General features: G+C 45.0%; 1 protein-coding gene across 1 annotated transcript; it reads right to left on the minus strand.

The window, feature by feature from the left end:
* Nucleotides 1-2,691: 2,691 nt before the first annotated feature.
* Nucleotides 2,692-24,056, minus strand: LOC135371356 (uncharacterized). The gene is made up of 14 exons (XM_064605420.1): nucleotides 23,966-24,056; nucleotides 22,646-22,784; nucleotides 22,434-22,527; nucleotides 21,548-21,649; nucleotides 20,647-20,784; nucleotides 20,119-20,220; nucleotides 18,192-18,329; nucleotides 17,606-17,707; nucleotides 16,604-16,741; nucleotides 15,135-15,236; nucleotides 13,858-13,995; nucleotides 13,064-13,168; nucleotides 11,032-11,169; nucleotides 2,692-9,155 (listed from the first exon to the last, which is right to left on the minus strand). The coding sequence occupies exons 4-14, from the start codon at nucleotides 21,642-21,644 to the stop codon at nucleotides 3,433-3,435; spliced, it is 6,921 nt and encodes a 2,306-aa protein (XP_064461490.1). The 5' UTR covers nucleotides 21,645-21,649; nucleotides 22,434-22,527; nucleotides 22,646-22,784; nucleotides 23,966-24,056; the 3' UTR covers nucleotides 2,692-3,432.
* Nucleotides 24,057-26,113: the final 2,057 nt, after the last annotated feature.

A 26,113-nucleotide genomic window follows, 5' to 3' on the forward strand; every position in this document is an offset into this window, starting at 1 on the left:
GATTCATATCGTACCTGATCATCTTAAGAAACGCGGACTGCAGATTGTCATATTGTCTGTCCATTGTGCGATACCTTGTGACATTGAAACATGTGTATACGTGTGAAACACTTCCCGACAGTGTGCTCGAGATGTTTTCCATTATTGTGTCAACCTGGATTAGAGCCCTGCACCATCCGCGGATGGAAGCGGATATCCGCAAGATACTTGCGGATTCGAATGAAAATTTAACACTTTCTGCGGTGTGCGGATCGGATGCGGATGGCGCGAGATCGGATGCGGATACGAAGGCAGCGGATCGGATGCGGATATACCGCGTGCTGTCATTTTTCCACCAGCAATTTATTTGCGCCGACAGCTAGCGCATGCTCGGGTTCACCTTTGACCATGCACGGCGGCAAGACGGGAGAGGAGGCATTCAGGCGTCTCGAACCGCGCGAGCACCGACGAGGTAGCGTTCCACGCGTTCCAGAAGTCTCTCCATATCGAGTTTGTTGAAAGGTTTACCTTTGCTTGTCGTCATGACTGAGTCCTTCCGTGACAGCATGGAGGCATCCGAAATTATACCAACATGCTTCCGGCGGTCTTTACGCGCCTTTCGAAACGTGCGGATTTTGCGGATCGGATGCGGATGGTGCGTTTTGCTCAGCGGATCGGATGCGGTGTAAGCTGTTGTGTATGGTGCGGATGCGGATGCCAAAAATCTCATCCGCGCAGGGCTCTATCCTGGATATGCCACTTCAAGGTATGTATTTCCGTAATAAAATAGTGTGTTGCTCAATACCTCATTGTGTGTGTGTGTGTGTGTTTTATGCACGTCGCGAATGTGTGAGACTGTTTCAGTTTGGGCTTCGCTGGCGGCATGATTCCGTTGTCAGGTTGGAAGCTTGAAATGAGAACTGACAATGTTTGACGCTTGTCTGGTCTCGTTCGTACGTGGCGAAGGCGCATCGTATCGCATGTGTACCTCATGCACGAAACGGTATGTGCGCGGTACTTCATATTTTATCACGTTAGCCGTACCTCTTGAATCATAGAAAGAAGAACACAATGTACCTGATGTTCGTGTGGTATGTAAGCGTTACTGGGCGTAAAGTGTAAGCTGGAAACTGAAGTGGACTCATTAGCAAGTGGTTCTGCAAGTGGAGCCATTTGCAAATAGGTCCCAAAGTGGAAAAGCATATATGTAAGTGGTTTCCGAAGTGGAACCACTACCAAGTGGTTTCCAAAGTGGAACTGCTTCGAAGTGGATTTTAAAGTGGACAATTTCCAAGTGGTTCCACTTGCAGATATTTTCCACCTGGTATAGTGTCGAGTGTACAAGCAACATGTTCAGGCTGGAGATTCCATCACTAATATCGTTAGGAAAGAATTATTTTAGAAAGGAAGTGATATTACAATGCGGAAGCTTAATCACATGGATGTCGTTCAGACGAGATGAAATGTAGTTAAAAAGCGATAGAACTTGCGTCGTCTGTTTTGTCTGTCTGTGTCCCCCGCACTGGAGTTTTATCGCTTTTAGAAATCTAATTAGCAGGGACTAGGAGACGATCGCCAGTGTTTGTGTTGTGATACATTTTATGGAAGAGACACCGCCTGGCTATCAACCGTCTTGACTTAGAAGATCAACGTCGAGGTTTTTTCTTTATACGTGAAACACTCGCGTCTCTGGAATAGTTAGATGTAATGAAGCACATTTTGAACTGACTCTAATGCTTGAATTAAGTACTCTTGATGGTGATCCCATATGGCCGATGCGTATTCGAGTTTGGGCAGCACGAATGCACGATATGAAAGCAGCTATGAAAGTGATGTGGTGGGAGCACAAGATGGCTGCGAAAATTTAATTTGGTAACTCTAAACATAACTCTAAAAACAGCACGCCATCAATGGTCCCATATCGGTCCAAAATTGGCAGCCAATATAAGTTACGTTGGTCCAGTATATAGGCCGTGCAACAAAGGTCTGGTAATACGCCACTGGAACTGCCAATATTGGTCCAATGTTGCAAGCCCGTGGTGAGCCAATAAAGAATACGAATGCCCTGTAGCTATAGCAACTGCCACTCCGGTCTCGTTTTAATTGGTTTGAATGGCAGCACGATAACGGGAAGGCATCACAGTAGAATGCATTATTTTTTTTCTCTCTCTTTCATCTTTTTTCTTATATTTACCTGTGTAGGTATTGAAACACTGCCATGGGTAGCACGGTGGTGAGAGTAGGATGAGCCAGGATAACACCTTATTGCTCTTCATTGGCTTGACTGGCCCTCATTAGGCTCATTAAAACCGAGACAGTGCCAATATTGGACCAATATTGTGTGCTGCTCGGGTAGTTAAAATCCGCAAAAGTAAGTGTAATAACAACTAAAGCACGCATCCCGAGCTTTCACAAGCTTGGCCATAACTATAACTTGCGTCCCCTCGAAACACGTGTCCTTGTGGCTGCTATGAGGCTCTAGGACATGTCCTGCGCTGTGTGCGAGCCGCTAATTCTGATTCTCGCTCATGATGAAGAGGAATAACAGTCTGTACGAAATATATGGGCGGCTCTCCTCCTGGGACAGTTCCCTTCATCTTTGCTTACCGGTTCACAGAATTTTCTCCCCATCTGCATCTCTTGATGACATCTAAGTGGACACATTACTTCCAAGGACAACTGCATATAATCATTTAATCACACGTACAGAAATCCAATTTGGAACCCATACATTTATTCGGTCGTAATAAAAGTACGACTGTATCACACATGTGTTTCGCTCGACAATATTTACTTTACACAACTCTGCAGCGAAGTGAGCGAGAGTTCCAAACTAATTTGAATTAAGCATTCTCCAATGTGCGAAAAACACTTTTGTTCATTTACATTTGACACCAAGGGCGGTAAACTTCGGACCCATATATCTCCAGTGTTGAAGCGTATCACCCTGCTAGATGGATTAAACTTCACACATCTTTCGAGTAACATTGGTGACAAGCCATTACCACTCTAAAAAGTATAACAGCTGTATTATAGTTATCTCTAGTCTACGTCAGATGCACTATATAAACATAATCGCACGCAGCCGTATTCTAATACTGTGGCATATCATAGCTAACCATATAACTAGCACATTAGGAATAGACACATTTTTTACACATTTTCAAATCACCTTATGAATCTACTACGGAACGGTACTTTGTAACATAAGGAACAAGAAGAAACAAAACGCGTTAGTCATAATCACAATCACAAAAAATCAGAAAAGTGATCTTTTTTCTTTCATTTTTGACACTGGATGAATATTTGTGCTTTCTCGGATGAAGGCAAGGACTTAGTATACAGCTATTGAAACCTCTATTAAAACTGCTATATTGTCTTCAGAGCTCGTGTCCATTGACAGCTCGGTGCCACTTGGTACTTAATCACAACCGTTGCCAACAATCGTGAGCATCATGAATGAAAGTCACTCAAGCTAGTCCATTTCTGAAGGAAGCTAACCAATTTGGGATCTTGACTACTTTGGAGGGCTTCTTGTAATAGTTTCTTGCCTTCATCATCCTTAGCAGAAACATTTGTATGAGGAATATATTTCAGGAGTAGTGATGTCTCGAACTCTGTTGGATGCCAGAATAAATCACTCTCTACATAATACTTTCGAATGGGGCTGAGTGTTGCACAGAACTGCTTATCTACTGCCATGACATTTGAGTGGAGTACCATCAGTTTCACACAAGGCATAGTTTTCATACTCATATTGTCTTTAAGAAATGACAGCGGGAAAATAGTCAATAAACTCGCAGCGTCATAATCACAAGAATATGGCAATAATGTCACCAGTCCTTCTCTCCTATAATATTTTGCACACATTCGCATTGGTGAATCACCTGTCCAATCAGGACAGTTTATAAGAGAGTGAGGGATGAGACATCTCACAACATTCATTTTCCTTTCTACAGCGGTAATAGCGCAGCACGTGTAACGCAACACGCCAGGCATATTAGGGAATGAGTGTGGAAGAAGGAAGTTCACGATATCAACGGCACCACTTTCACAGGCCAATTGAAGAGGTATGCTTCCATCCTTGTCACGGGAACTGATTCTAGAGCGGAGTAATAATAACTTCACAACGTCCATGTGTCCATATGAGGCGCACACATGCATTGGTGTCTCTCGACCCACATTGATCACGTCCACTGATGTATAAAAAGGAATGAGAAGCTTCACCACATTCGCGTGTCCCTTCCTCGCGCTCAAGTGCAATGCAGTGTTCTCTTTTTCATCTGTAAAGTACACGGATGAATGGGAGAGGATGAAGAGGAGACTCTTAACAGCTTCCACATTTCCTTGCTCTGCTTCTATGAGCAACTTCGCATTGCCATCGTCGCCGACCATTTCCGCGTTGACATCGTGAATGTGGGGATCATCGGTGTTATTCATGTGCGACCATCCCCGATATAAGGTAACGATGTCCTCATTTTTTACTCCACGTTCTACATAATCCTGCTCAGTGAGATTTAAATGAGGCAGTAACAGCTTCATGTAATTAATGTAATTTACTTCTTCGATCTGACGTAGCTTCTCCTTGGCCACATCATGTAGCAGTTTATGGCTATAACGATCATCAGCGATGTCATCTAAATGGAGGAACAGAAGTTTCAGACACCAAATTTCTTGGAAATCGCTTTTCATCCACACAAACACATATCTTCTGCTGATCCTCTGTGCATGCCTAGGGTCACCGTGTCGCAAATAAGGCCATAGAGTTTGCATCACTTTCTTTCCACCATCTGTCGCCCAGACGTACAACGGTGATGAGCCGAACGTTTCAGGTGAGTTCACGAGCGAGTGTGGGATGAGACACCTCATAACGTTGCAATCCGAACTCAACAGATATTCCCAACTTGTCCAAGCAACGTCTAAGCCCGTTTCTCCTCTGTAGTTAAGCATATGCACATTTGTGTGAGGTAGAAGAAACGTCACAGCTTTAAGGGAAAGAGAGGCAGAAGCCACATGAAGCGTTGTCTTCGGTCTCATGTGATGTGTGTCATATGTCCGAGTGCGAAGGAGTAACAACTTCATGGCCTCCAAATCATCTCTCTCTGCACATATATCCATCGGAGTGTGTTGCTCATAATCGAGAACATTCACTGAGGGATAAAGAGGAAGAAGTAGCTTCACAATCTCTGCATCTCTAGTCAAGTGCAAAGGAGTTTGAAATTTTCTATTTCTATTGTTAGCGGATAAATGTGCGAGGTAAAACTGTGTTGTCTCCAGATTTCCTTCATTCGCACTAATGTGCAACATTGTGTTTCCATCCTTATCAAGAATTCCCGTATCGCAGTAAGGAAGGAGCATTTTACAAACAGTCTCAGACTTTGCGTAAAAAAGGACAGTTCTATTGCTACTGTCTGTAAAACTATCAAGGTTTCCAATTACCGAAGACTCTGCAGAACATCTCAAGCTTCGTTCGTTGCGTGATCCTAATTGGTCCATGATGCCTCTGTCTAGGATTACGGTACTCTCTTTCTGGGACACATAGCTCAGATACACGTCTAAAACGGCTCGTAGGTCGTGTCTCACAGCCGTGAATATTGCTCGTTCAAGAAAATGTCTCTTTTCCTCGAAGGTTTCACACGTGCGTAGATTTTTGGTAGAACGTTTCACTGCTTCCTCACTGCATCGAGCGCATAACACGTTAAGTCTGTCTCCCGCAGCCGAAGTCTCAGTCCGCAAGGATTCCATCCACTCTCCAGCGTATTTTGCGTCCCATGGAGACCGCAGTTCTGCGTACCCAAACGGTGACAGTTGAAACAAATCCTTCGTGATTAGCTCATCATCCATCGGAAGCTTCTTCAATGTTGCTTGATCAGAATGCAGGGCTGCTACGTGCAATGGCGTCCTTTCGAGCTCATCGACTTTCAACATATCCTCTCCTTGGATAACACGTTGCTTAAAATATGAAGCGTCATTGTTCATCACAGCAGAGTGAAGGGGAAAGGACTCCGATGCCAGTGCGTCGAACAACATCATTACACCGCTGTATTCTTCTTCACGGTACAGATTGACAATGACATCCCTCAGGTCTAAATTTTCTGTTACTTTCGCTTTCTTCAGTAAGTAATCGGCTGCAAAGAATTCAGCGAATGTCTTATGAACGAACTCTGGAATTCCGTTGTTCAGACCATTCAGAAATCCTTCTTTGAGACAATTATTAGCTGCGTCCTTCATTAAACGTCCTTCGGGCTCTATATTCTCTAATTCGTCTTTGTTCAATAAGTATTTCAAGGTTTCCTGAGGGAATATACACTTCATAGCGAGGAGTTTATGGTTTTCGTAAAACTGAAGCGCTGCGGAGTCATTCTCCTCTTGTACGGCGTGTAGGCGGAGATTTTCTTTTCTTTTTTCAATTCTGAATACAAGGTGCTTGTACCACACAAACAACTTGTACACGTGTACAATATATAAGTTCTTATTCTTATCGGCTGATATGTTTGCACGTTTAAGTAACGAAGAGTAATCGTCAGACTCTGCAATTTCCCCATTCTTCATTTCAAAGATCATACGAAGCAGGAGAGGGGTTTCTAGGATTGTCTTGTTTGTCTCCTTCAAGTTCGTGTGCAGTCGCTGGAACAGCTTGGAGACTCCAGTATTTTCATTGGTTGAATGAGCTGTTCCCTCATATTTTCTAATGAACTCCTCCTGATTTTCGTCTGAAAAAGGAAGGAGTTCATATGACACCGTGTGGAAAGCATCTTGTGCATGGGACTTAAATACAGTGCGAGTAAACATATATATCTTGCAAGCTTTCTTTTCAGATAGAAACGATGTAAGCTCCGAGACGCACTTGCGGCATTCCTCGTTCACTTCATCGAAGGCATCGAAGATGACGGCAATCTTGAAAGGGCTTCCGACGTTCAAACTTTCCTCGAACAAAGCGAACTCCAGACCATCTTTTTGTACTTGGCATAGATCCGCTAGATACCTGCACATATCCGCTTGACTCGGCGACGCTGTCTTAACAGATGCCATTCTCTGAGGAAGGTCGACGTACATAACCCACCGCTTCGTATCTCGATTTTTTACTTCTGTGCACAAGCGCTTTGCTAGAGTACTCTTTCCCATACCTGGTGCACCAGAGACTATGACAACCTTCTCGTTTACGTTTAACAAGGCGTCCTCGTTGTAACTCTCACTTCCCGTCATTGGAAGGTGACTAAGACGACCATTTGATGTGGTCCACAAGAGTCTAGTACGAGATTCGTCGAACTTTAGCAGGTGCACTATTTTGTTTTCGAAATGAACATTTTCCAGTAGAGCTTCGTAGTTATCTGACTGTCGTATGAGTACGACTTTCTCGAAGTTCTCTAATTCCTCCTTGGCTTTTGGCTTACAACCGGGAGGTAGAAGTGTTGCGACCTGATTGTGTGTACAGCCCAGAAGAGCGAATGCCTCACTGTCGTCATCTAGATTGCATTCCTTCAAGTTAATTTCCACGGCTCTTCTACACTCTCGTTCCACATAATAGTTCTGAACACGTTCTTCTAGTTCTTGAAGAGGAGGTCCCAGGTCAATGTTCCCCGACTCGCATAACTTTAGGAAAACCGCAGTGTCTACGCAACGTAAGAAGGCATCTATAGTCGTTGCGTCCGAAAGCTTAGAAAGGTCTTCGCCTTGAAGTTTTAGGCGGGAATTTTCGAAAACTCCTTTTTTGCAGATATATGTGACGTGCGCAAAGCTTGCTTCGTCGATCCTATGAACTTTGTGCCTCTCGCCAAAGAATGCATCTTCTTGCACTTGTTTCATCACGTTGTCTTTACCACTGTCTTCCACGAGCAAGATGACTTTTGATCCAGTGACACAGGATGCTTCACTGAAATGTTTAATCATCTTTCGGACGTCTTCCTTTGGATGGACCGTTACAAGAACAAACGCATATTTGTAGTCTAGTAACACATCCTCCAGTGCTGAGTCCAGCTGTTTTGCATCGAAAAACATGTACGGAAGTCCCGCAGATTGCACAGCGTTGTGAACCATTATTTCGAGAAGCCTCAATTCTGGGCCCGTAACTACGTGAAGCAACCCGTTTTCCCAGACACTGTTTTTCGGTTGGTTCTCGAAATTAACCTTCAGTTTGCCAATGTAGAAAGCTTTGTTGAGTCTATCGTTTACCTTTTCTATCATTGTCGCATCTATCGATGGGATTCCATTTTGAATGTATTTCTGCATGTCCGGGATGACGGTATCCTCGAAAAACTTTCGTAGTTCCGGTACCTCCTTTTCGAGAACCCTATTTCCACGATCGCTGCCATATTCAGTTAGTATGTGTGGGATGCGAACAATCGCTTCTTGTTCTTCATTTTTCATCAAAGCTAGTCGTATCAAGTCATCCACATCATTTTCTCTTCGTTTTATGTCATCCAGAATGGCTCTGTATCGCCGTTCCATTTCTGTATCTTTGCGGAAATATGGCTTGCCATCATTTTTATACACCAGATGAAGTGCCAAATGACAAGATTCGTGAATGAACGTGCCCCGGACTTTGGCTTCCGTTGCTCCGCCTCCGATAGAAATTCTTTGCTTTTCGTAATCAGCAAGTCCCAGGACGCGGCTGCCGCTGCACCCCGTGATCCCCTGAACGTTGTCACTGTTGTAGTCGAATCGTATATCCAGATGCGGTGCTGTGGCAACAACTTTCAATATTTTCTCGTTTAATTGGTCAGTTGAAAGTTCCCTGAACATCTTCTCCAATCGCTCTTGGAAGTCATCACATCCGACGTGGCTCCTTGATTTGCTTTTCAAGTAATAGATGTAGGAGTCTTTGCATTCTGTGGTGTAGTATCGTTGCCGTCGAATTTCAGCTCGATGAACGCCTGTCAGATATCGATAATAGGATGCTTCTTTGTCGTTCTTGAGTCCACATCCACGCGAGACTAAGAGGCCATGTATACGGATGGCTTTCTTTTTAACAGCTCTGTAACGAGCTGATTTTTCTTTCACAGGATCCAGCCAAAGTTTCAAAGCAGGTGCAGCATCCAGGCACTTTAGAACACGAGCCTCGTCTTCCGCCGCAATGGCTTCGTGCATTTCCTTCCTGAGGTCTTTCCACTGTGACGACCTTTCCATGTTGAGATCAAATTGAGATGTCGAAGCCATGTCCTTGGAGCGAGAAATTCCTGTAATTTTAACGAGGAATTTAGGAACGTAAGCAACACTATTTGGAATACAAGAAACAGGTCAAGTGCGGTAATTTGTTTGGACCGCGACTCGTTTTTCGGTGTTTGCGCCGCGAAGCAACAGTGGCTACAGGGACTCTTGTTTTTTTGCTCTGGGATCACGCTGCATAATAAAAGCAGCAATGATATGTCGTCGCTGCTGTATTTTAGGTTGTTGTCTAGTGTCTTTGAGTTTCCAGTGTTCATCGATACCTCTGCTTGTTTCGTTAATTGACTCTCGAGAACACGACAGTCATTTCACGGGAACAGGTTCGTTTCATCCGACACATATCAGAAGACAGGGGGATGGAAGTGTTCGGCTTCCTTATAGCCGTCGACCGTATCATATCCTTGCAAGAAGACAGAGGTAGAAAACAAGTAGACACAAAAGAACAAGACAAATGCGAGTACACAAGACTAGATACAAACAAGCAATGAAGCATTAGTACACTTATTGCGAGGGAAACACAGAACCAGAATAACGAGAAAAAATACACATGGACGGCTCGGGGATAGGGAATGCCATGTATGTAACGTGAGTTCCTTAATGAAAAAATAGGAGCATGGGAACAGCACGAGGAAGCCAATATGGACGATTAAAGATTGCAACGCATTGTGAAGCAACAATAATATTATGATAAAAGATCAGTACAAATGATTAATGAATTCAGAACAATGCTAGGACGGAACACAAGTGAAGCAACATAAGTTTTCGAGTATGTGCGCGGTCCGCGCCCTCTGTTGGTCTTTCTCTCTCCCCGCGTCTCTGTGTCGCTGCATCGCTGAGCACTGCCTCCGAAAACTCGCATCCAAGCACTTCATAGTTCATACGGATATCAGGCTTACGGGCTTGTATTCTGAGAAACACAAATCCTGCACCTTCGATAATGAGGCGTGCACTGCACTCGCGAATACGGCCCCGAACTTGGCTTGGGTGTTTCCTTGCCTTTTCGGAAGACGGCGTTCTAGTCGAGTAAGGGTTGTCACGTCTGAGTAGGCAGCGGAATCGGCATCCTTTGCTTGGCAAGCAATATTTGAAATTCAATCGCTGAAAGAGCAGGAGGATTTACAGCAGAGACGTTAGGCACCTGAAGCGCCCAAGTTACAAGCTTCGAGGAAAGCACGGATGTTCTACATGTGTGCCATTTACGTTACAGCTCCTTTTTAGAAAACACAAAGACCGATGTAATGGCCTCACGGTGAGTCTGGCATGCAGTGCCGCCACGTCGCTTCTTTCTCATCTTGCTCATCGCCTGCCTTAGTACAAATTTATGTATGCTGGCCCAATGGGCTACCCGTCAGCGAATATGGGGCCGTGGCTGTGATCAAGGATAGAATCATTCACAGCAATTAGGGAGATTAGAAATGAAACGAAGAAAGAAAACAACGCACGAGAGATGCTAGTTGGAAGCCTAGCAGGGGATCTGCCAATCAACTAACAAGCTCTGGAGGAAAATATATTTGGCATTGTGTAACGCATAGACCCACTTCAGTTTGTAATCAAGAGGGTGCGCCCACTCACGCGCATGAAGTAGACGTAGCTGGTAGAGGAAACGGAGTATGCGACTTATTTGTCCATTCTATACCGCGAAGGATATGCAATGGCTACATCACTTTGCGGCATGCCCTTAATACTGACCGAAAACACACAATGACTCAATTATTGCGCGGTTTTCGCCCACCAAGCACGACAGCAGCGCCGCCGCACCCCCATGACATCAAGCACTGAAGTGAGTCTACAGAGAATAAGAACGTGGAGTGTGGAAGTTTGTGTAACATCATGTGCAAGAAAATGGATCCCTTCCCCACCCCCCAAATTTGTTGGCCTTTCGGTTACCTGTGGGCCCCGTCCATTCTTCGAGTACCTTCTTGAGTTTCTTTACATGAAACGGCTTCCTGACCATGCCTACCAGGTTGGTGACCTCGTAGAACTCTTCGTCAGTGAAGTCGTGAAGCTGCTGCACATTGTCCATGCCTAAGGGAAATTTCAACACTGGGGTTAAAATCGTCTGAGGCTTTATGAACACAGTTTATACGAATGCGTTGCAGGAGGTTGTTATACCCACCTTCGTATGTGTTACAGAAAAAATAGTTTAGTGATCTAAAATATTGCGGCATACATAGGGTACAATTTGAGAAGAGAGATGCGCTAACAGTTCCTTACTCTCTCTGGGTGGAATATCGTGTAGTTGGCTCAGCTATTGAGTCTTATGCCACCAAACTGGCCAACAGCACGTATTTACGTAGACTGTTGCATTCTGAAGGTCATTTTACGAAGTTCACTAAAAATTTGCAGTCCTAGGGAATAAACGTCGGGGTTGGGGGACCAGAATGGGGAGGAATAGGAGTCTAAGGGACTATAGGGAGCCGCAATTAGTCTCAGTTCTATCCCTTTTTTTCCTAGTAGTCATTTATAAATCTCCAGTCGTAAACGATAATATGTTTCTGTCTGGGCTTGACGCTGCCGAACATGATCTTGCAGCGCGGAAAATAAATGTGATATTAGTCTGCGACGTAAATAATGTCTAAACGATAATCTGGTGTCAAAACCTTACCTAGAGATTATTTTATGCTAAGACTTCGAGCAGGTGATCACAGAATAAACCCTACACAATCATTTTCATAAAGGGTCACCGATCGAGCACATGGTAACAAATATCAAGCAGTGGCATCGTCTCAGGCAGGCATCCAGTGCTGCTGACCATGAGATGGTGTTCATGTGCGGCAGGAATGTCACTGCAACAAAAGCAAACTCTTCACAGAAACCTTCGCTAATTCGCACGGCATTTTCAATGCGGGTTGATTCCGATCCGCATCTAATTGCCCAAGAGCGTTCGGTGCACGATGCTGCTACACTGTTCAACTCAATGCGTATTGAGAGGTTGGCTTGTTGGCAGGCGGCGTTAACAGCCCCGAGACAGTACACTGGGATGGACAAATGTGTTCCTAAAAAGTCGAGAGTAACCGCATCTGCTTCCACACAGTGGTGTTTACTAAGCCTCTAAGGGCCGCGACGTCGAGCGTGGTCGAGATTAAACAAATTGGCAAACGTAGTCGCCCGTCACACCAAGACTAAAACCGTAACCGTGAAATCCCATGGGCTCGTATACGAGCATTTGCGAATTAATGTAATGTTCCCGTTGAAACGTTACATTAAAGATTCTTTTTCTCACGTTAGGACTATTTATGAATTACGTGACATCAAATGATTAACATTTCGTCGTAAGATACTGCATGGTGTCTTAGCTTCTTCCACGAATAAGCCTCAATTCAGTAAAAGTGTGTGCAAGTTCACTCTTTCAGACGTTGCCGCTGTGGTCACATTCTTTTTCTTTGGCCACACTACCAACGTTAGTCAGCTGGACTCTCGCCCATCCTCCCCTCTCCACAGAAAACTGCTTGGTCCCTGGCCACATCCGCAGCCCACTAACGCTCTGCCCTCCAAGCTCTCTGCACCTTTCTGGACACCATAGGACTTCCATTGAAGGACCGTGGTTATACTCAAGGGGCTCATTATTCCATTCCCTACATCTCCACCAGCAATGAGGTAGAGTTTCTGTCGTGGAGATGGAACTCCCCATTCATCATCTTAAAATAAAGTTCCCGATGTTGTCGGGAGTATTCGTTACTTGAAAAACGCCAAGACTCATATTTGGGAATATAGACACAGTGAATGGTTACATCATTACCGCGAATTTCCCTTCTAACTGACTCATGCGGTTGTTCCATGGCATGAGGCGACAGAGTGCGTTTTGGCTCAAACGGAAAGACAGAGTTTTCAGTACGCACTTACCATAGCCTGCACCAACAACCAACAACCGCCCTGCGTGTTGTGTGCTGTGCAAACTGTGCTAATCGTTTGTACTCACCTATGTCCTCAAATTTCTCGCAGTAAGAGAGGAGACCCGCTGGTTCAAGGAGGTGGTGAATCTCCGATAGTCTCGGTTTCTTTGCTGGAACGGGCGTCATTGTGACTGAAAAAAATAAGAGATTGGTTGGCACGCTGGAAAAAAATGATATTTGAACTTGTATCTGCGTTATATGTGTTACATACATTGTGTATGCATTGGAACGACATCTCAAAGGAAAATGTATAGCACCAGCGCATGCAAACGGCAATAACAAAGACACTTCCTACGCTGCATTGTGCGTGTATTAACATAATAACCATTCAATACGGAGTACACCTGCGTCCAGTACCCTATGAGACGCAAAACACGACCATCTTTAGGGCCCATTTAAATGGCAAAAACAGAAAAAAAAATACGGGGGCTATTATGTGGTACATAAGTACAAACACAGCGGTGGATTGTTGATCTGCGTATCTAAACGGGTTGCGAGACCTCGATAGACGTTATTAGTTTGCACTGTGGACACGACGTTCTACATAGCGTGTAAATTGAGAAAAAAAACTGAATGGCGTATTAGGGTATAGGCGTGTCCATCATGCGGTCCATACGCCCGTTCGTTCTTTCAGTCTATGTCGTTAGTCAGTAGGACACTAGGTGCATTGCGGAGATTTAAAAAATAGTTGGGGAGCGTGTAAATTCATTATGTTCCGCGTCATTATGTTCGCCAAAGTCATTATGTTCCGCGCAGGAATGCCAAGGTGGAGTATACGAGGTACGAGTGCTATGCCTCAGTGCAGTGGTGTGTAGCTCACCTGGGTGTCCTGTCCACTGTTCCAGTTCGTTCTGGAACCTCATCAGTTGAAAAGGAAATCCGGACATGCCAACAAGATCCATGAACTCCTGGAACTCTTCTGCCGTCGAGTCAAAAAGCTGCTGGACATTGTCTACGCCTAGGGTCAAGTTCAACACTTAAGTTAAACACGTTCCAAGTCTCATGAAGACGATTTACTAAATGCACTGTAGACCACGCAAGGTACCGTATTTTCACGCGTATTAGCCGCGGCTTATGCGCGATTTATTTTTTTCGCGGACGCTCTGCGGCTTATCCGTGGGTGCGGCTTATCTGGTGACTATTTTTCCCTGGTAGTTTCCCCATACCCCAGGTTAAACGAAAGGGCCGACAGTGCCTCATGTTTTTCGGAACAGGAGCGCCCTGCCAGTGCACGAACAATACGGAACAGGGGCGGGTCCACTCCACATTCGAGTGGACTAACCCTCAATCCACGAAAAACACGCAACAAGCGGCACAATCCGATCTTAGTAGAACAACAGAACTGACCTCCTTCGTTATACATCATGCCGACAGCGGAATGTGGACAGGGTTTATGGCCTTCCCCACGGTCTCCTTTGTCGGCAGACCCACAGGAAGGGTTCAATACACCTGTCATCGGGATAAAACGTGGTCAGCTAAGCGTCAGTTCTCATTTGACCAGAGCTGTAGCATTCGTGGACACGGGCACGGCAGCTAGAGGTGAGGCATGGCTCCAACGCTGAGGCACAGCCACGACAGCGGCTTCAAGCTAAAAGTCGTCGACTTCGCGGACAAGTACGGGAACAGGGCAGCTGGCAGGGAGTACGGCGCTGACGAGCGTTGAGCGTCTCTGTTCACTTCCTATGTGCATCACTGGTTTAGCGCACAGAGCAGTCTCGCCGTATTACCCGCGGCTTATCTGCCAGTGCGGCTTATCTGCAAAAACATTTTCAAAATGTCCTCCTCTAAAAACGAGTCCTGCGGCTTATCTGCGGTGCGGCTAATACGCGTGAAAATACGGTACTCTCTAAGGTACTCTCTAAGAGTGAGAGAAATTGTCCTTTTTATTCATTTATTTATTTTTATTTTTATTCGCGCCATTTCAAATCCGAGGCACTTGGCCGCAGTATACCACTGATCCACCGAGGCTGACTTCAGAAAAATCGTTCAGCGAGCATGCCGAAAAATAGTGACCTTAAAACAAAACACTTTAAAAAAACAACCGAAGTACCTGTGAGCTCGCTATATTTGGTGACACGAAGTTGCATTCTGGCTCACCTTTCTCGATGAACTTGTCGTAGTAGGCGAGGAGATCCGCTCGCTGAAGCAGTTCGTGAACTTCACGCTCCGACTCGTTTGAAGGAATGGACGTCATTACGGCTGCAAAGGAAGTTCACTGTAGGCGATACAGACACATGCGTCCGTGCAGTGAGGTTTTAAATTTTCATTAAGATAAGATAAAATCGACTTGCTAGCATAAAGGAATACGTAAGCTATACTGGATCAGGAAGAGGAAGAACATAATTAGAAGGGGATGTAACACTTGACCCCCTGTTACGCGGTTCATATTTCAGCGAAGGTTCTCCGATACGACGAGGGCCTGTATACAGAGTTTCACAACAAAGGGTAAGAGACGCGTATTACATCGTCTGTGCGAATCTCGAAACGCAGCTGGCTCTGAAATGCGGGAGACATGTCAGTCAATAGGGTTTGTGAGCCATCGTGCATAGCTCTCGCGGCTGACGTCCACGTCCTTAAGGGAACCAGACCTATAGCAACTTACAGCCATCGAGCTGTTCATTGACAAGATAATAAAACCATTGGAGGGACTGATGATTTTGCTCCCCTGACATGAGAAATGGACGAGGAAGCATCTGGGGCCACCGTTTCACTTACTTTATTACCTTCACTGAACTTCTTTTGCAAGCTCCAGAGAAGCACTCGGTCATAAAAGGACACAATGACTGATGTAACTGGAGCCCCCTTGACAAGGGAGTCCTAGGGAGACTGAAACTCCCTTCGTACCTCTCTACGTGATCGGTTCTCAACACCCTTTCGCTCATGCATGCACCCGTCTTGCCGTTCATTCATGCGCTATCCATTGGGAACTCTACTCATATCAACTCCAAAGCAATACGCGCATAAGTTCAGAGGTATCTTATTGCTTCTTTCGAGTTTCTTGAGGCTGTATTGCTCCTCGCGAGCGACCCTACCGCTAGCAGCGATAAGACACACGCATCTAGAAACGGCCATGACCTACACTTGGTGCGTCCCTGACGAGGGAGATGTCCTGCGAATGATACACTACACAAGTGTCGACCGGAAGTGAGTGCCGCGTGGCTTCCTTCCCCCATTTCAATTCCCAAATTTCCCCTCCCAAGTTCAGAATCCCTGTTGAGGCACATGCCTTTAATAACCTGAACCTGTAAGTGCTCCGAAGGGTCCGTAACATCTTTTGTGGATCGCGGATTGTTCGTGAGAATGACTGGAATAATTAGAGGCATAACAGCGGAGACTGAAGTAAAGGAAACGTAAAGCAACATACAACTGATTTACAGTGCCACGTAACACCTTGCTACTATGTATACACTCAACCTATGACCTGGGAATCAAAAAACACTGCACGTATACAACCGAATTCCCCTTGGCCAATGCGGACTGCCCTGTGTGAATACTACCATGGAGTGCGAGGAGCATGTACACGAAAAGTGAGACGTTTTACCAGAACCCGGGAATTCTCCAATTACCTGCATGGCCTGAGCACTGTTTGAGTGCGTTCTTCAATCGTTTCACGTGAAGGGGCTTTCTGGCCATGCCTACGTGCTCGACGAGTGCCTGGAACTCTTCGTCGCTTGAGTCACAAAGCCGCTGCACATTGTCTTTGCCTGAAAACAAATCCAATACCGAGGTTAAACATCCGTAAAGTGTCCTCGGACACATTAGACACATCCTTAACGCAGAAGGCCTTACCCGACCTGAAATACGAATTTTTGTCTTTGTCTCGCATTAAATAGTTTTATGATAACCTATACTATAGGGCTCCTTAACCTCTGCAATCCCAAAGACCCTATTTTCAGTCTTTTTCGTTCTTTCACTCCAGGGGATGCAGCAAACATTTAAATCCATTCTAAAATAAGTATTCTTAAATGATGTCTAAGAATGTCAAGAAAAACCATACAAGGGAGTACGAAACGGCGGGACTAAACATTTCTTTTTGTGTTCCCCTCCATTGGCGATTTTCGAGTTTCTACACAACCAATCCATCATTCTAACATCATCAGTCTTAGCTCAGCATGCCGAAATTATCAATCTGTCAAAGGAGATTTATTCGTAATAATAATTGTAACTGTATAGAGAGCTAGCCTTTTTAATGTTTAGTTGCATCCACACGGCTATATGGTAAAAGTACGTATATGAAAAACACCCCGAGGGCCCGTTTTGGCTGGGGGCGTCCACCCACCATGCCGCGCCCTCTGCCAATTAGCGAAGCGAAGAATTTTTGTGGCGCGCTCACACAGGTCTACGAGCTGAAATTTAGCGCTTCTTCAGCGCAGGAAGAAGACCTAGCATTCGGGACAGCGTTAGACGACGGCTTAACTCTCTCTATCTTACCACTCTCCTCTATCTCATATTTCGGCTTTCACCACCACCGGCCCCACAGATACACACGCCTTTGCAAATGCAACAACCTGCCTGGATTCCGCTTGTATTCGATACACACAGACACACTTCATTTTTTTTAAACTCACCTTGTTCGATGAACTTGTCGTGGTAGGAGAGAAGATCCGCTAGTCGAAGTAATACGTGAAGTTCCTCTTCTGATTCGTTGGCTGCACTGGACGTCACCGTGACTGTAAAGCAATGTTGACTGTTAAGCCATCGATCGACATCCACACAAAATCATTATTTATTGTAAGATAACGTGGAACTCCTGTCACTATCTTCCTGTAACGATGCTCAGAGATAAGACTACAGAGTGATTGATGTGGCGACAGCGCGTGTGAATATCGAGTCAGTTGTGGGTAGGTTGTCGGTACCTCTATCTCTCAATTCTACATTTCTATACAATCATGCATGCGGAAATCCGGTACCCCCAAATGACCTATGTGATCATCTGTTTCAATTTGAAATTTTCTTCCATGCAATTAGATCGGTTAGGTATATTGCGAAGATGGCAGAAAACAGCTTGTCAGCTGCTTGGCTCGTAATATTAGATTTGTGAACCAACGAAGAAAGCCTTCCCGGCATTCAAGGTGCCATTATACACCGGTACCGAAAGCTTATACGGGATACACGAAGATGGAGTCCTTTCTCCCCATTTGGTTCTTCATTTACCTGACTGTCCTGTCCACTGGCGCAGTGCTCTCTTCAGTCTCTTGACGTGAAATGGCTTCGTGGCCATATCAACAAGGTCAATCACTTCCTGGAAATCCTCCGCTGTCAAGTCAAAAAGCTGCTTAACATTGTCCCCACCTAGAGACAATTCCAAAAGGGTTAGGTTAAGGTTCCAAGACACGTGACTTATGTGCATTATAGAAGTACCACTAAAACACACTGATGGGGATTATGTGCGGCCACAGGTGGCGCAGCAGACGTTGAAAGGTGAGCGAACCCTACACTCTAAGAAAAAAAAAAAGGACTACTTTTACTGCTTTTGAGAACTAAACGCATTGCCACAAAAAGTAGTCCCTTTTGGGAGTACCGTAATTTCACGCGTATAAGCCGCACCGCAGATAAGCCGCAGGACGCGTTTTTTGGGACGTTTTGAAATTTTCTGGCAGATAAGCCGCACCCGCAGATAAGCCGCGGGCAATACGAGACGACTGATTTGTGCGACAAAGGAGACCATAGAGAAGGCCATAAACCCTGTGGTCTGTTCTCCGGGATCGGCACAGTGTACAAAGAGGAGGTCAGTTCTGGAGTTCTACCAAGATCGGATTGTGCCCTTGTCGGGTGTTTTTCGTGGACTGATGGGTCAGTGATCTTCCAGAAGACGTGAATCACTGTCACCACTTTCCTTAAAGCTGCTTGGGGGAATGCACCAGGAAGATCAATCTACTCGAAGGTGGACCCGTCCCTGTTACGCACTGTTCGTGCATCGGCAGGGCAGTGCTGTTCCAGAGACACTGCCGGCCCTTTCGTTAAAATCGGCATATGGGGAAAATACCAGGAAAAAATAGTCATCAGATAAGCCGCACCGGTGGATAAGCCGCAGGGCGCCCGCGAGGAAAAAAAATCGCGCATAAGCCGCGGCTAATACGCGTGAAAATACGGTAAATGAATGTCAGAGTGGAGACTGTATTTCACGCGCTTTTGTAAGAGTCCCAGGTACATAATTCGTGTGCATGCACGAAAATACTTTGAAGCAAGCCGCCAAACCGTGACATATCGAGTTATATAGAATGTTGCGCCATATACATAGGGCACAATTTGCGAGAAAAAAAATGCACGAACTGTTTCTTACTCTGTGTGGCTGGAAAATTGCTAAGTTGGCTAAGTAATACAGTCTTATATGCCATCCAATTGAACAAGGGCACATATCTACATAGACTCTTGCATTCAGGAGAACATTCGCGAAGTTCAGTGACAATTTGCAGTCCTGGAGAGCAAATGTCGGGACTCAATGTCGGGTTATTGGGACTAAAATGGGTAGTAATTGTAGTCCAGGGGAGTAGAAGCTGCAATTACTCCCAGTTTTACTCCTTTTTTTTCTTGGAGTGTAGGAATATCCCGAAGAGTTGCGTCAACCGCGATACATGGCGGTGACCGCGCTATAACATGAGACCAGCGTACAACATTTCTGGACGGAGAGACACCGAGGGTTCTGCGGTGGTGACGACCCTTGAACCTTATGTTCAAGTCTAGAATTGGAGGTTTGGGCCCCTGGACCTCCTGGACCTAGACTCCCGCCTGGTTTCGAGCACACTCAAGCGATACCAAAACTACCGTAGTGTGTCTCTACCAGGACCACCTGGAGTGGCTCCCAAGTCTCGGCTTCACCTCTCGGAGCAGTAGGGCTCCTCCTCTCTTTCCTTCCCCAATGCTTGTAAACAAGGTGCGAGTCAAAATATGTATTACGTGCTAAGCAGATTTGCGTTTTCTCAAATTTATTCCGTATCTTTCTCTTCTCCAAATTAACTCTTAATTGGTCGCGGGTACGCTCTGAATCATGCGGCCACCGTCCCTTGTCCGCACATGTACACGCACGACTAGCTTCCGTTAGTATTCCGCGTACGCATCGACACGGCCTATTCTGACTCACCTATCTCCATGAACTTGTCGTGGTAGGAGAGAAGATCTGCTCCTCGAAGTAGGTTGTGAAGCGCCCCTTCTGCCCCATCCGCTGGAGTGGACGTTGCTGAAACTGTCGTTTTTATTCTTAGATTCAGACGCACTTTTCCATCGTCGGAAACGACTGAAGGACTAATGAGGCAGTAACGTAACTGTCGGTTGAGTAAGCTCTTTAGAGAGGAATGCAGCCGCTTGCAATTCTATCTAACTATCCTACACTTCTGCCAAGTTATGCATATACGGAGAGCCAGGCGTTCCCACAGAGGCCTACGCGATCGTTGCTTCCATGTAGGAGGTTCGTGAAGCAATTAGAATCATTAGAAAGACTTGCGGAGATTGCAGAAAATAGCTCGTTAACTGATCTGCTTGTGGGGCTGGACTTTGAGGCCAAGTTCAACGATACGCCGACTTTCTGTACGGCCATTATGTACCGCACACGCGTGCCAACACGCGGTACATGAAGATCCAGCCCTTTCTCCAAATTTGGTTTTCGATTTACCTGTGTCTGGTTTCCACTCTGCCAGTGCTTTCTTGAACCTCTTGACGTGAGGTGGCTTTCTGGCCATATCTACCATGTTGATAAACTCTTCGAAATCTTGATCACTGGAGTCACGAAGCTGCTGCACATTGTCCCCGCCTAAGGGCAAATCCGTAAGTGAGGTTAGGGTGGACAGATGTCTTATCAAGACACGTGACTCCATGCGTTGTAGAGGTACCAGTGTCATTGTTTGCAGCCTTCGTCTTCGATATCAAAGATTTATTTATCTGGACCAGTGTTTTCTTTCTTTCTTTTTTTTTTGTGGGCGGAACAGTTGCCTTGTGTTTTGCCAATGCACTGACATGGTGCATAGTATTGATGTAATAGTGTATATATATTCCAACAGATTTTCCTCTGATTCGTAGTTTTGAGATCATGAGGCGACCATCGTTGTGCTTGAGAATATGCAAAGCGTCCTGTAAAGTAGCCGTTCTTAGTAATATAATGTAAACTAGAGTAGCCCAGGGTTTAGACTGTTCCTTGTTCTCCGAGTAATATAATGTACTTGTTCTCAGGACTTGAGGCTTCGTTGTAGGGTGTTTCATCTAACATGAAAAAAAGAAAAATCGTACGAAAAATATATTTCCCCAAACGTTACGGGATCAACGCTATTTATATCTGGGGAGATTTTTTTCAGTACTTCCGAGGGCGTGCGAGTTTTTAAATCCCGTTTATTTAATATATACGCTGTTTTCGGGAGGGAAACTTCACCAAAGGAAGCTACAAATCGGTGCAGAAAATTACACCACCCATGACCTCGGCAGCGGTCACTCCCGACCTGTTGGCGCTGCGTGGTTGACGATGAAAGTGTCACGTCCCTGACTGACAATGCCCGGTGATATGAAGTTCCGTTTTGGCTCACCTATCTCGATGAATTTGTCGTAGTAGGAGAGAAGGACTGCTCGTTCAAGGAGTTTGTGAAGCTCCAGCTTCGATTTATTTGTCCTAACGGTCGTCATCGTCTCTGTAAAGTAGGAAGGTTTTTCAGAGTGTGGTTCACACACGAGAAACATAGCGATTCAAAAGGTCGCCTATCTGAGGTAAAACGAGCGTTACAACTGATGAAGCCGTCTGCAGTTAATCTATAGAAGCACACTAGTCTTTATACTGCCTATACTGCGTTATTTACGCACTAGTGTGTTACACTATATATTTACGTTTGTTATGTATCTCTCTTTCCATCAAGTTGTAAAAAAATTATAACAAAATGAAAGTAAAAGTAATTGCGCGTGGAAAATTCGCACTCAGAATACCGCAACTAAACCAGCCATGACATCACTGAAGACACCTTCGAAGATGTGTTTGCATCTACTTCCGGTAAAGTCACGTGTTTGCGAAAACCAATCAGCGTGGCCGAAGCTCTCACTTCCCAGATGTCAGGGATCGAAACAGTTGCTTGCAGAAGATGACGCGAATAAACATATTCGAAGATCTGTTCACACTCAGAATATTATGTCGAACAACCAGTCACATAACCGAAGAAACTCGAAATAAACGATTTGCGAGTAACATATTCAATGAGTAAAATATTTTCCGCTTGGGTTCGTAAAAAAAAACTACTACACGAATGACGATCATGTGATGAGGCCTATTTACTTCGCATGTGGAGTCCAGAAAGTCCCTTTAAGGAATCTGTTCTACGTTCAAAATGTTTATCTAGCCTGAAATTATACGGAACAGATTCCAGCAAACGCGTTTGTTTGTCAATCGGTCGTTTCTGGTAAGTGGGAGACTCTGACGGGACTTACCTTATTGGGCGTTACAACCGTGTGCAAGAAGGTGACCTCCCTGGGAGCCCTCGCTGTGATGGCACGTGTTGACGGGTGGCTGATCGAATACCTGCTACGGTAAAAAAAGAAAACGTCAAGGGAATGCGGGCTATAGTCCCCGTCAACTACGTTATCTGGCTGAATGCAATACCACACAATGGAGCGTATAATAGTATTCGAGTCTTACAAACCTTTTTCTTCAGTACTTCTTTCAAGCACCAGGTAGATCACGTGTCAGTCTTTGTGACCCTGCGCTCATCGTGCCCTGGCTCCACCGAACACTTCAGTTACGATCCTCGTCGATGTTTCCAAGCCGGACCCATGGCCCACCTGCAATGTCCGATGTGACTTACGAGACATCCCCATGGCGATCTTCCAAGGTTACCGACGGGACATGACGTCACAAGTGTGCTGGAAACTGTGTTGTCTCAGATTCCATACAGGGCTTGCTGCATGCGTTCTAACAACAACTGGCTTTCATAAATCCATGCTCGTCGCTGCGTTGTATTGAAGATCGCATCCACAACGTATTCATAAACTGTCCGTAGTCTTGACTTTTAAATGGCATGTCACTAATGTCCTTGAGGGTTAATTTCACCTACAGCAGGGCCCTACAGGTTTAACATAACGAAAACTTTTCTGTCGAATAGAGGACCATCAATGGGAGCTATAGGTTTCAAGACTGCACAAATATAAAAAATTAAGCTAGAAGGGAAAAATATTATATATTACAACGTCTATGTGCCCTATGTGAGCAACACTTACACACACTCACTGCATGGTGACTAAGGGAGAGATAAGGTTCGGGTGGGTATTCACGTGATGCCTTCGCGGGTTCTCACCGTCTTATCAGTTGTTTTCGCACCTGCAGACCGCCCAAGGTGACCTTTCCTAGCGAGGACATCATTAAACTTACACTTGATTTAACGAACTATGAGAAAAAAGCCGACAGCAATTGTTCAGAAAGCCACCACCAGGCACAAGAAGGGATGGCAAGTGACATTAATTGTTCCCCACTACGGTTGCTACAGATCGCGTGAGACGATAAGAGGGAAATGATGGGCGAACTACGCAGATATTTAGGGATATTAGCATTAATGACAGGCATTCGAATTAACCGTAACACACCCGCCGAAAAAGGAAAAAAAAAGGCAGACAGCACAAATAGGTGGGAATTCTGAGCGACCATCGGTGAGAGCAGCGCTTTATATTAATCCGAGGAGAAGCCAGGGCACGCTTCGGTGATCCCTGGGGATTTTAAGTAACCACCTCCCGGATGCAGCGTACGTTACTTATTGTGACATTACAGATCAATACACTATATGAGTAGCAGAGGAGTTACAGGATCAGCGAAGACAAACGCAAGAAAATTCCGCTTCTAAAATTACGCTATACAGTTGATAAAGAACAATTTACAAACGTGAGAACAGTAAAAAAAATCGCGACTACACAGTCAAACGCTACAACGCAGCATAAATAATGGTGAAATATATGCGCATTGGGGATCTCACCTTACTCTTGAGTTTCACTGATGTTTACGTGAAGAGATGGAGCTCCATCGGTAACCTGGCGGGGTCTGGAGGGACGCTTATGGGAAACCTGCTTATGTGGAAAGCAGATAAGGTGTTATCTTTCACCGCGCCCTTGTTTGTCGTGCGAGTAAGTGTCACCTCCTGGTGTGGGAATGTGGGTTTAGAGTAAGACTGAAGGAATAGAGTTACATCACTACATACAAGCAGCACGTAAATGTTGAATGGTGGCTTAAGTAGCAAACTAGTATAGTATAATAGTATAGCATGCTTCAGTATACGATATCTTTTAAGAAAATGTAGTACAGAATGTGGTGAACTCACATTCATAGTCTGTGCTATGATTGAGAGAGCAGAGATGACGTCATCGCGTATGGTTGCTTTGGGGGAAGTATCTTAGTAAATGAAGGTGGTATAATGCAGGTGAAATTTTATAGAGGAGAGGATATTGTTGCCACTTTCCCCCACAGTGAACGCGAGATTCCCGTTTAAGCCTTTTTCTTTAAATTCCTGGATTGAAGGCATTATGTAATCTCTTTGGTACAATCCCTGATGTCTTCCCAGACTCTATGCACCTCTGTTCTACCCCTTCTGGACTATAGAAGGCAAACAGATTTGCAGCTCCTCTGGTGCTATAGGGAAGATTCGAGTGAGTCAATCTGCTCTATGTGGCCGATAAAATTTCGAGACGATGTTCGCATAATGCGCAAGTCCGAAATAGATGGTAATTCGAAGGAGATTATAAATTATAAATTTTAATGTTAGCGCTACCCACACGAAGGTTATTCGTTTGTAGAATGCTCGAATGAAGAACGTTCGAAATGGTGACGCCATATTTGCCTGGTCTCGGTATGATTTACGACGGAAATGTTCCTGAAATGATGATGAAGTGATGGTATTCAACATAAATTTGTTTGTAGAGTGGGTATTATAATAGAACTGCGTTAAAAGCTTCCGGGTATTTGCTTCTCCCTGCCGATGTCTACTTTAAGAGTGGAATTATACCAAAACCAGCTCCCTTGGCATAGTGGTTAGGATGATCACTTTGCTACGCCGAGACTGGGACTTGACACGGGTTCGAATCTTGTCACCGGCTCTGCTGTCTGATGTTTTCCCTGTGTTTTACGAAGACTTAACAGACGAATGTCCCCCACAGTTCTCCCTGAAGTTGGCCCAGGATGCACATTAATCCACCTGTCCCCAACTCCTTCCTGCTGTCCTCTCTCCATTTGTTCACGTCTGTACGTCACTCATAGCCACAGTTGCCTCGCGGCGCTCACACGGAATTCAAATAAACACATATAAAAAAGATTATAACAATTGCGCTAAATATTCTGGCAACAAAAGACGTTTATAAGGTCATGTTCATCAACTGTAAAAGATCTCATAAACTGTCCGTAATCTTTTAAATGCCCCTCTCCCATGTCTGTAATATTCTTGAGCTTTAATTCCACCGCTCATAACAACCGCTCTAAAAACAACCGCTCGTAGCCATCTTGTTGGTAGACACAACCTTCACGTGGATATTACGTTTATTTTAATGAATGACCGTTACAATTGTAATACCTTATACATAACAAAACTGCACAAATATAAAAACGTGTATCATAATATGCATTAATTAAGCTAGAAGGGAAAAATATTATATATTACAAACTCGTATACCCTATGTGAGCAACACTTACTCACAATCACTGCACGGTGACTAAGAAACAGATAAGGGTCGAGAGGGTACTTCACGTGATGCCTTCATGGGTTCTCATCGTCTTATCAGTTGTTTTTGTACCTGCGGACCACCTAAGGTGACTTTTCCTAGCGAGGACATCATTAAACTTACACTTTATTTAACGCACTATGAGAAAAAGCCGACAGCAATTGTTCAGAAAGACACCACCAGACACGAGAAGGAATGGCAAGTCAGATTGTTCCCCACTGCGGATGCTACACATCGCGTGAGACGATAAGAGGGCGGGCAATGCTGGGCAAACTACGCAGATATTTAGGGATAGTAACATCAATAAGGAACATTTGAATTAACCGTAACACGCCCACCGAAAAAGGAAAAAAAAAGTCAGACGGCGCAAATAGGTGGGAATTCTGAGCGACCATCGGTGAGAGTGGCGATTTATA

Source organism: Ornithodoros turicata, unplaced genomic scaffold, assembly GCF_037126465.1.
Source record: "Ornithodoros turicata isolate Travis unplaced genomic scaffold, ASM3712646v1 Chromosome104, whole genome shotgun sequence".
Lineage (NCBI taxonomy): Eukaryota > Metazoa > Arthropoda > Arachnida > Ixodida > Argasidae > Ornithodoros > Ornithodoros turicata.

Coding starts and splice junctions, on each gene's coding strand:
- LOC135371356 (XM_064605420.1), bottom strand. CDS start 21,644: ATGACGACCGTTAGGACAAATAAATCGAAGCTGGAGCTTCACAAACTC. Junction 18,330..20,118: donor CGACAAGTTCATGGAGATAG/GTGAGTCAGAAT, acceptor AATTGTCTCTAG/GTGGGGACAATGTTAAGCAG. Junction 9,156..11,031: donor AGAATGGACGGGGCCCACAG/GTAACCGAAAGG, acceptor TTAAAATTACAG/GAATTTCTCGCTCCAAGGAC.